The sequence below is a fragment of the Taudactylus pleione genome, unplaced genomic scaffold, assembly GCF_031769625.1.
Source record: "Taudactylus pleione unplaced genomic scaffold, aTauple2 ptg000442l, whole genome shotgun sequence".
Lineage (NCBI taxonomy): Eukaryota > Metazoa > Chordata > Amphibia > Anura > Myobatrachidae > Taudactylus > Taudactylus pleione.
The window spans coordinates 8,061,587-8,078,082 of NW_028284844.1; the positions used below are offsets into that span (position 1 = coordinate 8,061,587).

General features: G+C 45.6%; 1 protein-coding gene across 1 annotated transcript in view; it reads right to left on the minus strand.

Moving 5' to 3' along the window:
* Positions 1-16,496, minus strand: part of PRKAA2 (protein kinase AMP-activated catalytic subunit alpha 2) — a 45,046-nt gene that overhangs the window by 8,376 nt on the left and 20,174 nt on the right. The window contains exons 5-8 of the mRNA XM_088447888.1: positions 14,218-14,305; positions 12,717-12,941; positions 4,598-5,096; positions 2,411-2,537 (exon numbers count right to left, since the gene is read on the minus strand). Of these exons, the coding sequence (XP_088304014.1) occupies positions 2,411-2,537; positions 4,598-5,096; positions 12,717-12,941; positions 14,218-14,305 (939 nt within the window). The remainder of the gene's footprint in view (positions 1-2,410; positions 2,538-4,597; positions 5,097-12,716; positions 12,942-14,217; positions 14,306-16,496) is intronic.

The window sequence follows — 16,496 nt, forward strand, 5'->3', positions numbered from 1 at the left end:
TATTAAAAAACACAGGCCCTCATTCAGAGCCGCTCGTTAGCGGCAGTACGCTCGTTCCGAGCGATGTTTGCACATCTGCGCATGCGTACGCTTTTTAGTACGCATGCGCGAACCAGTCAGTGCGGCCGAAAATCCTTTGTACGCTATATAGCGAGTGCCTGCTATTTTGAGTGACAGAATGAGGCGTATGTGGGTGGTAACAGGGGAAGGTGCTTGAAAATGGGGAGTGGAGATCCGAACGCAGGCGTGCTTAAAGGTCAAAACGGGCGTTTTATGGGTGTGTATATTTAAAACAGCAGCGTCATTGACCACGTCACTGGGTTATTTTATAGCCAGAACTGCACGCAAATTTGTGGTAGCAAACACCAACCACAAGAATAGCGAGCAGTTCATACGCTGGTCGATGTACTCGATTAATCTAATAAATAGCGGACATGACGTAGGATGCGTGCGGCCAGGGGGCGTTTTTAACAAATAAACGAGCGTATGTTTTGCTCGTTCGTTCAGACTTAGAGGTGTGAACAGACTGCAATGTGCGTACGGATCATTTGAATAGCCACCCCTTGTTTTTAAACGAACGACCGCAAATAGCGTCCGGCTCTGAATGAGGGCCACAGGCCCCCATTTACAATTAGTGATAAATGTCACTGTGTATGATAAATTGTGCTCCAGCCAATCAGCTCCCAACTGTCATTTTTCTAACAGGTGACAGTTGGGAGCTGATTGGCTGGAGCACCTTTATCATCCACAGTGACATTTATCACTCGTTTTGGTGATAAAACACATTTGTAAATGAGGGTCTCATTCAGACCCGCTCGCGTGCACGGGGCTTGATTCAGCAGGGCATGCAAGTGCTCTGCTGATCACAGATTCCCGATTATCGGAAATCTGCACGCGCGCAGGACCCATTCTGCGAGTGTGCAGAATGTGTCCTGCTAAGACGCATGCAAGCCCTTGAATACCTCTGCCTGATTGACAGACAGAGGCATTTAAGGGGCGGTGCGGAAGCGGCACCCAACATTTCCAGAAGTGGGGACGTGTCCTCCCCATTTTCCAGGAGTGGCCAGCCCAAAGACTGTGTGGACGTACTCATACTTAGTCAGCTGTCCAGCCGCCCTGCGCCGTCCACCATCGTGACCATCGATGGTTTGCGATGGTGATCTCAGCCTGCGACCACCGTCGCAGTGCTGGGATCGCAAATGCAGCAGGGGATGTCATTGCAGCTTTGCAATTGCGATCCTTGCTGAATCGTTACAAGTTTAAATGACTGTAGTCATTTTAACGAGAATACTAATTATTAAAATGAACGTTTATTTATAAGGAGCCACAATGTGTAGGCAGCGTCACTTAGTGTAAATCAGATCTTAAGTACACTGCACAAAGGAAAACCATAGCACATAGTCACAGGCGGGAAACGATTCAGCACTGCGTGATCCTGTGCCCAACGTATGGCCGAGCAAAGGGGAGAAGGAGACAAGAGAGTGGAATAGTGGTAACATGGATAGTGCTAGGGAATAACAAGATGGAGGAGGGCCCTGCCTGTAAGAGCTTATATCAGAGGTTCCCAAAACTCCACCATTACAGTGCAAGTTTTAAGGATAGCCATGCTTGGGCACAGAGGGCCTGATTCAGACCCGCTCGCGAGCGCTGAGCGCTCGCAAGCGGGTCGATGTTGGCCCAGTGTGCATGCGCACGACGGAGGCGGCTCCGTCGTGCGCATGCACGAGACCCGGATAGCGACGGGCAAGCTGTCGCTCCGGGTCTCGCTACAAAGGGGGCGTGCTGTCGATGTTGAGTGACAGCACGCCCCCTTTGGTGGGCGGGCCGGGGGCATGGCTGCCCAGACGGGGGCGTTCCCATGGGAATGCCTACCACCTAGGGCCGGCCCCACTGACCTCACAAGTGGGTGGACTTGTCAGTCATCATGTCAGTGAGTGGACTTCTTGCTCTGTAAGAGCAAGTCCACTGGGACTTGCGGCAACGAGACTACAAGGGTCTCGTCGCAAGTCCGATGGTCGCGATGGTCTTGACCATCACAACCATCATCCTGGCCGCTCGCACTAGCTGTGGGTGCCCAGGAGGCCGCTCTAAAAATACAATAGGCGGGCACTGATTCAGAGCGAGAGCTCTGAAAGAGCGTCCGGTTCTGCATCAGGCCCAGAATACTTATTTAGCACCCCAGGCAATTTGATTTAATCATCTGGGCTCAAGGTTGGATATCCTTAAAACCTGGACTGTAATGCCTGTGTTTGGGGACCTCTAGCTTACCTAGTAAGGGGAAGGGGTGAACATTTGGAGGGTGAACTGTGATGGATGCACATAAAAGAATTTATGGATATATTATTATTCTGTTGTATCTATATTTCTATACGGTATGATGCAGAATAGCACAAGCAACTTTCTAACGTACCATCGATGCTTTTAAAGTCCAGAAGATAGCTGCGATTATCCACTTGGTAAAGCTGGAGGCTCATTTTGACGTAACTCCCGGTGACCGGGTTCTTCCTCCGCACTCGCAGGTGATAAGGGTTCACCACCTGGGAAGAGGAATATTGTGACAATCTGGGGGCTGGGAAACATGGCTCTGACGTGCCGTGTACTGGGGGCTTCTTGTCCATTCACTAAACAAAAGGTTATGTGGGCATTCGTGCAAAGCTCTCCCGCACCACAGTAACGTGACCGGACATGTAACTATGTCTACACACAAGCAGCAGGTTTCCTAACTCACAGATTTATTTTTGGTAACTGTATAAACATTTACTAACAATATTGTTACTGACACTTTTGTTTCGATGCATCTCAGCGAAGCATCTACAGACAATTTGTATCAGCCTCTCAAATATTTTCGGATGCAGAGACAAGACATAAACGCAGAGTGAGTAAAACTCCAGTTGGCGGGGCGTACTTTGCATGAAATCGTTCTGCCGTATGTACGCATATACGGCATTATTCTGCCGACTACGCCCAAAAGCGTCTAGAGAAATGCCAATGGGGGAGGGTATAGGCCAGGTATGTTGGTGCCAATGCAGACAAGAACACTGATGTCTATACGCCTGGGAAAGCCAGCAGTCTCCAGCACTAGTGATCCGCACGTGACTACAATGTACCACCTACACTGGTGGGCATGTTCTATATTATGTGTGCATATAGTATTATGTTACTGTGTGTATATTGTAGCTATTATTTTGGTACACAAGCAGGTGAGTTGCTTCTGCTGCATTATAGAGTTTTCTGAAGATTTATTAATGCATATTCAGTGGTGTATCTATAATAGGGGGCCCCCACTGATCACCCTCCACCCATAGACGTTACACTTGTGTGCACCTGCGGGTGTATCTGCATGTGAAATGCTATGTTACAGTATCCCAGCTGCTGACACTGTAACGCAGCATTTTGCATGCAGATGCACCCAGAGTCGCTCACAGAACATAGGTATGCCACATATCATTGTAATCAGACCGTCCACCTCTCTTCAATCCTTCAAATGGGCTCTCAAGACCCCACTATTTTATCAAAGCCTTCTAGCTCTCATCTTAACTTGCTGCTACATACTCCTTTCTCCCTGCCTACCCCATCTGTATCACACCTGTTTGTCTGTCCCTCCCCCTTTAGAATGTAAGCTCTTACGAGCAGGGCCCTCTACCCTCTTGTGCTTCTCCCTATTTTACTGTCATCTACTTTTTACTCTCTACTAGGGCACCTAACACTTGGCTGCTTTGCTCTGTTGCTTATCTGGGTGTTATGGTCGCGAATGTAGCAATGTATATTATCCATGTCCTGTATTGTATTGTACTGTAAGTCACTGTAAATCAACCTATTTGTTTATGTACTTTGTAAGGCGCTGCGGAACACTTGTGGCGCCATATAAATGATAATAATAAATCAGCAGAAACTGCCTTTGCATTTATTCGCATGCATTTGAAAGTAAAAAGTCGCACGAAAAAACGATCGGCGCTACCGAGTCACACGGCATTCATGCGTTATGTTTAACGCGACTTGTAGCGCACGGAGGATAGATGTATGTGGACACATCTGTACCTTTCTGACACCACTGCCGGCGCACGAGCGGCACAGAGACGACACACCGGCCCCCTCCTCTATTAAAATCCTATGTGTCTAAAGCCGCATAAACACTAGACTATCTCTATGAATTATGTGGACGATAACGATATCGTTCAACGATATATGTCTTTTGTCGTCCGTACATGCAGGCCAATCTGACGATATCGTCAAGAATTGCCTGTTCAGAGATGGGGTGGGACTTCACTGATAGATATCTTTAAAGATGTGTGCTTGGTGTAAACTGGGGGCTTTTGCTAAATACGCCTCAGAATATGGACGTAAATGCTTTATGAGTATATAGCACGCCGAATTTGTGAGTCTACACCACGCCCACAATGCGGAATTCTTACATTTAGGCCCCATATGTGAAATGCTAAGGACAGAGGAGGCGATGTGAGAAAGGAGGAAGGTGAGGAATATAGAGGCGTTACCTGATTTCAGACATAAATAAATTATTACAGGCTGATTTATATAAATGTTTCAAACAACATATAAGCTGGGCCGCAACTAGGGCGATTATTACTGCAGTTCTCACCTTCCAATCAAAATCCAGCTGCTTCATTGCTCTGTACACCTCGGCCATGATGTCGTGGGGCTTGCTCTGGCTGCGGATTCCCAGGTGCCACTTGGCTTTCTTCACCGCCGAAGGCTTAGGTTTGGTAGTGTTCAGGGCATCCAGAGGACACCGAGACTTGGGGCTATCGGCAACTAATGGCGGCATGCGTTCTGGGTGCGGCTTGACACCGGGAGGGATGTGCATTTCATCCATAAATGAGCCAGTGGGTGGGCTGGAGGCGAGGTAGAACTCACTGGCCTGGTTCATTATCCTCCTGTTGTCTATGATGAGATGGTATGCCACCGCCAGCTGGTCCTGAGGGTCTCCGCTGTACAGGCTGTTCATAAACTCTGATTCTGTACACTCGAACTTCTCACAAACCTCCTTCACCGCCTCATCATCAATCACGTTGGCATCGTAAGAGGGGTCTTCTGGGAACAAATAGCTGGGTAAATCCTGCTTGAACCATTCATGTTCCCTGTATAGACAGACCAACATGGTTTTAATAAAAGCAATCTTGTATGTTTCAGACTTGACTGAGAACAAGCAGCAGAAAGACAGAGGGGTCTATGGACTAAGCCTAGGAGATAAAGTGGGCGGAGAAAGTACCAACCAACCAATCAGCTCTTAACTGTCACTTTACATGCTGTGTTTGAAAAATGACAATTAGCAGCTGATTGGTTGGTACTTTCTCTCTCTCCAAGGCTTAGTAAATATATCCTAAGTCAGGGTTTCCCAACCACGGTCCTCAAGGCACACTAACAGTCCTGGTTTTAAGGATAGCCATACTTAAGCACAGGTGACTTAATTAGTATCTCAGTTAATTTGATTTAACCATCTGTGCTGCAGCATGGCTATCACTAAAACCAGGACTGTTAGTGTGCCTTGAGGACAGAGGTTGGGAATGACTGCCCTAAGTTATACAACTAAAAGCCACATAATTAATCGGGGAAAAAAAAAATCATATAAAATCATATAGACCTCGTTTACAGTAGAAAGGTGTTAAAATTATTATTAACTTTTTCTCCTGCCCAAACAATACAAAAAACCCCCCCACATATATAGTAAAATGTATTGTTATGTATATTATCAGTTGGACATTGCCATTGATACAGTACATTATCAATCCTAGTACAGTACATTATCAGGTTTGGAAGACAGAGGTCTCGGCTCTCAGTTCTGACCCGTACAGCGTCAGAGATACGGATAAGGTTTAAAGGGCATTTTAATTGTAATAAAAATATATAGAGCTGGTGCTTAGTAAGTCTAATCACAAAAACTCATTATAGTAATAAAAAAAAAATCCCCCAAAAATCCATAGGAAAAAATAATAAAAGTCCAAAATGTGTATGCCTAGTGACCTCTCTTGTATTAGAGCAGAAGCTCCTCTCCCAAATACACCAAAAGACTCATGAATCTTGAAAAACAAAAAAAATAAAGAAAATGGCGCCTCCTAGTGCAGCAAATAAGAACACCACCTGTGCTGTGTAAAGCTGGGTACACATTAGACCAGTGTTGGCTAACCTTGACACTCCAGCTGTTATAGAACTACATAACCCAGCATGCACTGCTACAGTTTTGCTATTAGGGCATGCTAAAACTGTGGCAGGGCATGCTGGGATATATAGTTCCACAACAGCTGGAGTGTCAAGGTTAGCCAACACTGCATTAGACGATATGTCGTCCAATCCGGCGGATCAGGCAGACATATCGTCCACAACGGCCAGTGTGTACTCACTATGAACGACCCTGTGCGCTCTGCCAGGGTCATTCATCGCGTTGACAGATCGAGTCTACATGCAGCTCAATCTATCAATTTGATGAACGACCCTATGCATTAGGATGAGGCTGGCGAACGACATATCTTGCAGCGGTTCACCAGATCGTGTGGTGTGTACGGACCGCACGATATGTCGTCCGTCGCATCGTGGGTCTGCTGGGTACACTCATCGTCTAATGTGTACCCAGCTTCAATATAAAAAAAAAAAAAGCGTGCAATGGCCCCGTACCAAAATCTGACACAACATAGCGTAATACAGTCTGCACAGGTGCTTAAATCCACACAGGATAATAAAATGCACAAACAAGATAAAAATCAATTAAGAGGGTTTATCTGATATCCATAGGATGTGATCATGAACCAAACTGGTCATACAGGAAACGTCCACTCAACGCATTTCGTCGGAAACACAAAGTGGTGAATCCAATGACGTCATCAGGGGTGATCATGGGAAGATGGCGCTGCGCTGCGCAGTGACCGCAGTCTCTAGCACTGTGCCAGAGCCTGCTCTCTTGTGCGCATGTGCCATCTTCCCGAATATCACTGGGAAGATGGTGCCGCAGAGGAGGAGGGACCTGCTTGATGGCAAGGTCCTATGGCAGGGGCGCTCTCCTATGCATCCTATGGCAGGGGCGCTCTCCTATGCATGCTATGGCAGTCTCTCTCCTATGCATCCTATGACAGTCTCTCTCCTATGCATCCTATGGCAGTCTCTCTCCTATGCATCCTATGGCAGTCTCTCTCCTATGCATGCTATGGCAGGGGCACTCTCCTATGCATCCTATGACAGTCTCCTATGCATCCTATGGCAGTCTCTCTCCTATGCATCATATGGCAGTCTCTGTCCTATGCATCCTATGACAGTCTCCTATGCATCCTATGGCAGTCTCTCTCCTATGCATCATATGGCAGTCTCTGTCCTATGCATCCTATGGCAGTCTCTGTCCTATGCACCCTATGGCAGGGGCGCTCTCCTATGCATCCTATGACAGTCTCCTATGCATCCTATGGCAGTCTCTCTCCTATGCATCATATGGCAGTCTCTGTCCTATGCATCCTATGGCAGTCTCTCTCCTATGTACCCTATGGCAGGGGCGCTCTCCTATGCATCCTATGGCAGTCTCTCTCCAGGACAACAGGATGGCATCACACACCCCACTGAGTGAAGTCATCTCCTAGACAGCTGATGGCTCAAACGGTGCTTAAGTGACTTAAACTCTTCTGTCTTCCGAAATGCAATTAAGTTTTCAACTAAACTAAACAAATGAAGACATGAATATGTGAGAGGAAAAAAAAGATCTGTCTTTTAGAAAATTGTCTCAGAAAGTCAGTGTAAAACCCCTTCCCGAGAGGCCCAGAAAAGGTCAGCGAGATGTTCACGGCTGAATAACTGCAAGAGAGCAGCACAGAACCTGGATGTGAGCGTTCGAGCGTTCGTGCGATTGGCATTTGATTCAGGATGTGGAAAATTACCCATAATCCCCCCTTCCATGCTATAATACACTTTGCTATGGATACAAGGAGCTCGTCATAATACAATAGGCCTCACAGCTATCAGTCAAAGCTGTGACGCCAGCCCCGCTCTTGCTCAGGGTCACGTGCAGGCCGCTGTAACCTATTTACCTTTACGCCATCTCAGAGTCACTTATGATTCACTTCCCAAAAATATTCTACAGTTCCTGCAAACACATTTAACACCAGAATTGTACCTATTGTGATAGGGTTAGACAACCTGCGTCTCTCTAGCTGTTGTGGAACTATAAATCTAAGCATGCCCTAACGGAAGAAGTTCCGCAACAGCTGGAGAACCCCTGACTATAGATATCGAAATTCGAAACACAACTGTACATCACATAGATCTCTGCTGAACACCAATGTAGTTTGTATGTTCTCCCCACATTTGCGTGGGTTACCTCTGGGTGCTCCGGTTTCCTTCCACGCAGCAGAAGCACGCTGGTAAGTTAACTGGCTTATGAAAAAGCGATTACTATTGTGTTTTAGGGCATAATTAAGGCTGGGATGTGCTAAAGGAAAAATGCGGTAATGCCCGATTTTCGATGGGGAGGGTTACGCCAGGTTTTTCTGGCGTTACCCTATAGAAGCCTATGGGCGCCTCGCCACTCCGCAGTCGCACAACACCTCTCACTTCCGGCCTCACTCACCTCAGCCTCTTATAGGCTCCTCCTGGGTCCCCCGCCTCCTTTGCCTCCTATTCTTCTTCCGGGTGCAGGGAGGAAGAGGAGGAGCCCGAGTCTTCCTGCAGAGGCCACCAGCACAAATCTCCTGGGGCTGGGAGGGGGAGGAGATCTGCGGAGCCCCCTCATCCGATGTCGGCAGCTTCGCAAAGGGCAGCTCTTATCGCAAGAGCTGTCCTTTGCGATACTAATCACATATGTTAGTACATATGAGATTAGTCATTTTGCGGTGACTGGAGGGATGTACACCGCAAAGTTAGTACATCAAGGCCTTAGTCTGTAAGGTGTGTGTGGTACCCCGCCAAGGTGAGGATAATTAATGGAGTGGGTGTAAGATGGAGTTACCTCTGTAGTGGAGACACCTCCTCACTTCTTCCTTCTGTGGCAACTCTTAGCTAAGACCACACCCTGGCAGAGAGGCAAGGACCCCACCATTACCCCAAGATCAGTGACCAACAATTGTTATGAACAAAAAGAAAAGTTTATTTAACTCCAGTCCAAGACTGCAATGCTGGGATACCTGTTCTTTTTAAATGTTGTATTTCAGTTAAACAAATATACCAACTACCATCACAGTTCTGCAGTACAATGTATAAATTAATTAACTATACTACTATCTATTGGTTTTTATATCCTTAGCTACTAAGGCCCTCATTCAGAGCCGTACGCTCTGAGCAGGAGTGCACGCTCTGAATGAGGGCCGCCCTCCATAATTATGGAGCGTCCTCCTGGACGCTCGTATAGCTGTGGGTCACCACCCACAGCCTAAACGAGCGTGCAGTTTGATGGCCGCGATGGTCTTGACCATCGCGACCATCGCCACTGCGAGCCGGAGCCTGCGGTTGAGTTTTTCAACCGCAAGGCCCGGAGTGATTTTGGCTCTATCAGAGCCAAAATCACTCCCACTGACATCACTAGTGATGTCAGTGGGCCGGCTTCTGACGGTAGGCGTTCCCTTGGGAACGCCCACGTCAGGGAGACACGCCCCCGGCACGCCCACCAAAGGGGGCGTGCTGTCAATCAACATCGACAGCACGCCCCCTTTAATCAGACACAATGAGCAAAGGAAAGTCCTTCGCTCGTCGCGTCTGGCGCATGCGCACGACGGAGCTCCTGCCGTCGTGCGCATGCGCAGTGCACAACATCGACCCACTTGCGAGCGGACAGCCGCTTGCGAGTGGGTCTAAGTTTTATAACTGCTCCCTTTTACCTTTACTTACTCACTATATTAGTTACACTTTGTAGCACATGTAACACAATACTAGCAATACATTTCGTTTAGATCCTTATAAGCTTATATGCTGTCTTGAAAGTCCATATCACCATTTATCACAATAGTCCTATTAGCTGCAACTAAATAGCTGATGCGGTGGTGCACATACTGTAGCTGATGCGGTGGTGCACATACTGTAGCTGATGTGGTGGTGCACATACTTTAGTATCATTTACTTTTTATTATTGTCACGTACTGATAACTGGCTGTGATTCATAAGTTGCTGCAGTTCCTTATTGAAACAAAGTCACTGTTGGGATAAAGTTGTGTCACTATATAATTTTAATATTGAGGTGAAAACTTTGCCTGTAAACTACAGCCCTCTCCTGCTGCCAGTCACTGGGTCACTGCACTGTATGGATGGGGCAATTTACCTCAACACTCACAGAATAGGATGAACAGGTCAATTCAATTGGAGCGAAAAGTCAGTTTTTGCGATAATTTCGCACTGATGACGTCATTTTCGCAGGTTTTGGTTTTACACCGTATTCAATTTCAAAGACTTTTCGCAGGTTCGAATAGTCTATGAAAAAAACGGGGATAACTTTTCTCCACTGAATAGGTGGCGAAAAAAAGTGCAGAATTGGGGTTTAGGGGTGCAGGCTTAAAAAAAAATAGCCTGCATCCTTGGGAATGTCATTTTAAAATAAACTGTGTCAAAAAAAGCTTTAAAAAAAAATAGGGACACCCCAAAAAAATGATTTAAAATTTGGGGTGAAAAAAAAAAAATGGGAAAAAAGTGTTTAAAAATAGGTTCAGGGCTATTCTGCAAGTATGCGGCAGGTGTATTCTGGAATAGGCTATTAGCGGCAGGTGTATTCTGGAATAGGTTATTAGCGGCAGGTGCATATTTGCAGAATTTTTAAATAAAGACTTTAGGGACTTAAAAATATGCTAGTACCCATTTTCGTGTACCCCAAATTTGATGGGACCACTTAAAAAAACGAAAAAAAATAACCTAAGTCTCTTCTGCATCACTTCTTCAATGTCGGGAAAAAAACACCTGCAGCCGCTATTTAAAACCCAGACTTTCATTTGCTGGCCAAAACGGGGGTACCCATAGTGATCCCCCATGATTTTACAGCTTTAGGGGGATCCTACAATTTATTCCAGGTAAACTTCGTTTTTTTTCGCCGATCCCGTTTTCATAGCTTTTAAATTGAATACGGGGATAAAGCGGGCGCGCGCCCAATACTTTATCCCAGGAAAATCTCCGATGTGGAGCGCTCCCATATTGAATACCCCTCGAAGCCTCAAATACAGGGGTGGAGCAGCTACATGTGATCTATTCTCTGGCCACTCCCACCTTAGACTTTGGGTCAGCCTCAGCGCTCTGTTCCTCGGCAGCTCTAGTATCCCTCAGATCAGTTGCCTGTATCAAAGTCCTAATCTCTGCAGACCTGACAGGAGCGCACAGATCCCTCCGCCTGAGGTACCTCTCCGAAAAACCATCCTCAGCACCACCTCACAGCATCGCTCTTTTGCCGGACTAACTGCCACTAGCTTCCAACTGTCACTCCCCTGCCACCTGACCCTGATCATGTGACCTGCTCCTGTCCTCTTGACCAGCTGCAGAGGTTGCCGACATGACAGGCACATGCAGTGCAGAAGTGATGCACAGTGTCAGGTGTAATATTTGACATAGCAGGGTATTACAGGTGTATTTACTAAAGTGCGGGTTTATAGTAGTGTAAATGTTGCCCGTAGCAACCAATCAGATTCTAGCCAACATCTTCTAGAAGGTGGTACATAAATGAGAAGTAGAATCTGATTGGTTGCTATAGACAACATCTCCACTTCTATAAACCTGCACTTTAGTTAATATACCCCTATGTTCTCTCTAACTATCCTATGTAGAGTGATGCATAATATATGTAGGGTGCTGTAATATATATATATATATATTAGAATGTAAGCTCTCATGAGCAGGGACCTCTTCCCTCATGTGCTTCTCTTTACATTTTCTTCTACTCTCTACTCCCCATTAGGGCACCTAACACGGGACCGCCAACTCCCGGCAGCTTATTGTGAGTGCTTTAATCACTATTTCAGCAATGTATATAAGTTGTGTCCCTGTCCTGCACTGTAAGGTACTGTAAGTTACTTGTTTCTTGTTCACTTATTAGTTCTATGTACTATGTAAGGCGCTGCGGAACACTTGTGGCGCCATATAAATAAAGGATAATAATAATAATAATAATATATATATATACATACACTCCGAACTCCCCCCCCCCCCCATCCTCGCCGCACTATCGCCCCGCAACCTACTCTTACTGGTTCCACTTAAGAAAATTAATTCTAGGACAGACCAAGGGGTATATTTACTAAGGTGCGGGTTTTTAGAAGTGGTTCTGTTGCCCATAGCAACCAATCAGATTCTACTTAACATTTATCTAGGACCTTCTAGAAGGTAATAGCTAGAATCTGATTGGTTGCTATGGGCAACAAAACCACTTCTAAAAACCCGCACCTTAGTAAATATACCCCCAAGACTCCACAACACCATGGGGGAAATATATTAGCCTGCGACTTTAGCACTTGCAGGCATCGGCGACATTCTGGTGGAGTCTGCCAATGTTTTAAAGTGTCAATCATTTAAAAAGGCAAAACCAGGTTAAAATGCTAATTTCTGAACTGAGAAGGGAGATCGGGAGCAGGGGGCTCTGGGCTCAGCACTGACCACCTCGGGCATGAGTGTCACATTTTTTTTCCAAAAATAAAATATTGGACGACACAACATTTTTTTTTTTTAAATCTGGTGACATGTTCTCTTCAAATATAATACATTCCTGTTTGCCACCTTCGTTACTAGAATATTAGGATCCCTCTAACAGTTCATCCCGTTACCTGATGTCTTTGATTGTGGCACGTTTAAGTGGGTCGACCTGCAGCATATGCATTAGCAGCGTAGCGATAGAACGGTTCAGGTACTCGGGAATGTAAAATACTCCGCCGCGGATTTTCTTGAACAGCGTCGGAACGTGTTCATCATCGAATGGCAAAGTCCCGCAGAGGAGAGCGTACAGGATGACGCCGCAGCTCCATATGTCCACTTCTGGACCAGCGTACAATCTACAAAGGCAGGAAGGATATTTCTTATTTACCCTGAGAACAGAACCATAGTGTATGTGGTGACAACTAGGGGGGGGGGGTCCCCGAAATCTTTGAGAAGTCCCCAGTTTACCCCACACCCGAAATCACTGCAGTAGCTGGCCCAACCTGCTTTTTGTAAGACTTCAGTGACACCCTATTGCCTCCAGTAAATCCCTGCAATCCCACCGGTGCTGCTGAATTATGTTGGGGACTAGATGTGCCTGTTTGGCATGCCCGTGCCCCGATACACTATACCTGATCCCTTGCCCCCCGATCAGCACTCCTGGGTACAGCAAAATACCTGATATTTAGATCCCTTATTTATGCAGATCCCTGAGCTCCATCCAATAGTACATCGTACATCTGGGTTAGAGTTCTTCCCCAGACATGGGTGTAACTACCATAGGTGCAAGGGGTGGGCAGCTGCTATGGGGACCAAAGCTGATGGGAACCCATCTTCCTTTTCAAAGTTACATGAGTTATACACATTTTTCACTATTGGGTGGTACAGAGGGGCCCTTACAAACTTTTGCTATGGGGCCTTAAAATACCTAGTTACGCCCCTGTCCCCAGACATTATTGTATCGTACTATATAACAGAGGTTCCCAATCTCTGTCCTCAAGGCACCCTAACAGTACAGGTTTTAAGGCTATCCATGCTTGAAAATAGGTGATTTAATTAGTACCTCAGTCAATTTGGCTTAACCACCTGTGCTCAAACATGGAAATCTGTAAAACCTGAACTGTTGGGGTGCCTTGAGGAGCGCGTTTGGGAACCTCTGTAATATAGTACGATACAGTAATGTCTGGGGACCCTCTCCTATATGACAAAAGAACGCCTTCTAGTGTTCATTGTACAGTATCATATGTTTTGGGGTTTTTTTTGGTTTAAAAAAAAAAATAATAATAATAATATATAATATATATACCTAAAATCATGTAATTTTTGTAATGCAATACCCAAAATTCGGATTTAAAATCCGAATTCCGAAACGCGGGAAGATCAGAGAACCATGACTCGGATCTGTCCGGATATTCGGGTAGATTCGGATTTCTGGAGAACCGAACTATAAATCTCTACCAATAACATTTATGTATCATTTTCCACAATTGAGGGCCCCCTTGTTATACTTATATCTGTTATTTAAATTGTAATATATGCAAAACACAATGAAAATGACCTTTTATTCAATAAGTAGATGTACAGTACATCATATAAAGTCATTTACAGTAATACGCCCCTTACAGATTTTACCTTCCTGATATAACCTCAGGGGCTGCATAGTTTGGAGACCCACAACTGGTTCTCAGGAACTCCCCATCGGACATCATATTGGATAGACCTGGGCAAAATCATACATTACATGTATTAAGGTCCAAACTATTAAGCAAATTATTATTCTTTGTTTTATGAATATAAATCGATAACAAAGTAATTATTATTACTGAATTTACTGAGCACTTGTGATTATTTCACATAAAATAAATGGTATTTCCATCTCCCTGCTTCAATGTTTTATGAAATGTGCAATTTTGACTATTTTTATATTAATTGTGTGAGTCCCTGTTCAGGACTATCCCCCAGTCCTATGTCTGTCCCATCATCTGCTCCTAACTTTACGCCGAATCTGGTCGCTGTAACAGTTTGCGCTGGTACTCGGTGGCCATAGCAACTTGGTAGTGGAAGCAGGAGACTAGGAAGTTGTAGTGGTCTGCTTGCAGCCTACCTGTGGACCCCACAGTTAAAATTATGAGAGTCAATGGGGTGGGGATACTTTTTATTTCCTGGAATAGGTGAAGTTAACATTTACGTTTTCTGCAGGACGATGGTTTCATTGTTTTGCAGAGAGCAGCAACGTGACTTTCTGACATGTTTTCCATAGTGAATTGTGAAAGGGGGAAATATCAGCCTACGGACTACTATCTGTTCAAACTCACTCGTCATCTGAATTCACTAGCTCACAAGTAGGTAGGTAGGTTAGAAAAAAAATAAATATGTATTTTTTTTCTACCAGATGACAGAAAAAAAATAAGTAAATAAATATAGATTTCATATAATATTACTATGGACTGGGGAATATAAATTGGGGAAAAAAATGTGGAGCGGTCTTGTACGGCAGATGAATCGGTAATCAACAAGACAAATTAGCTTGTGCTAGTGAATTGAAGAACATTGTGGGATTGATTCAGAAGTGAACGCAAGTCGGAAGTAATTACAGATGCATCGTGGGCCTGATTCAGACATGGCCGCAACGGCGAGGCTGGGTGCAGTGGATGTTTTTCCCTCTGTGCATGCGTCAAAGCCACACGCGCGGCGATGGATTAGCGACCACGGTCACAGGGACAAAGTGAATGACAGGTAGTCAGTGTATGGGGGAGATAAAGGGGATGGTTAGAAAAAAAAACAGGTGTGTTGGGATCGCTTCCTGGGCGTGCCCTAGTGAGCCTCTGCGAATTTGTTTGCACATGGAGAGGTCCCGGCGTCTCAGCATCGGCTTACTCAGAAGTTGGATGTGTGACCGATGTTTCCGATGTTCCTGCTTTTGTACATAAGAGGCAGATGTGAGACACCAGAGGTGGGCGTCTCAGTGCCCAAGACTTCAGCTAAGTCATTAGCATATTTTTGCATGTCAGCTGGATACGGAATCGCAGTTGCGACGGCATTTGCGCCCATCTCTCAATCAGGCCCTGTGGGAAAAATGCTATATACATCTATATTATGCATAGCTGCAATAGGTCTATCCACGCACTTGGTTAAATATCCGTCATAATTTTCAGTGTAGCCTATCCCAGCTGAAAACACACGGATCTCTGCTTACAAACAGCCAGCAATACCAGCAACATACCCTCAACACGCATTGGCTAAAAATGTGTCACCAGTAGATGTGTACACTCGGCTAGGGAGCATGCACAGTGCTACTATACACAAGCACGGCCATAACCAGCGGCGTGTGAGTGGTACCGCCCCTGGGGTAGCAATGCTCGCTGCTCCTGGAACGGCACCCTACAGCCAGTATGGCTACCGCAGAGCTGCCCAGAGCATCCTTTGATGTACCCTGCAGCCTGTACAGCAGTGTCCTACTTCTCAGAGCTTCTCAGAGTGACATCGTGATGTCATCTGTTCAGGGGGTGGGGCTGGCACAGGACGCAGAGTAGCCTGGCTCTGGCACTGTACGCAAGAGCCATCCGCAAAACGGACGTGCGTTCAACTCTGCTGTAGTCCCTATGTTCCCTTATAAAATGTATTACACTAAATAACTTACGGAGAGTGGATACTAAAGGCTGCACTGCACTGGGTACATTATCAGGGAGGGTCTTCTTTATGGTAAAATTATATGTCACATTTATTTCCTATACATCCTCATCAAAAGTTAGACAAAATCTAAGGACAAATTCAAACATTATGTACAGTTTCTAATTATTTTGTAAACTTGAGATATGTGTGATTCGGCAATACACAGAATTTCTACTAAAGCTGCGCGCACCTCCCTGTTTTGATTCTAATTCATCACCGTGATTTTGCTTTAATTTTTG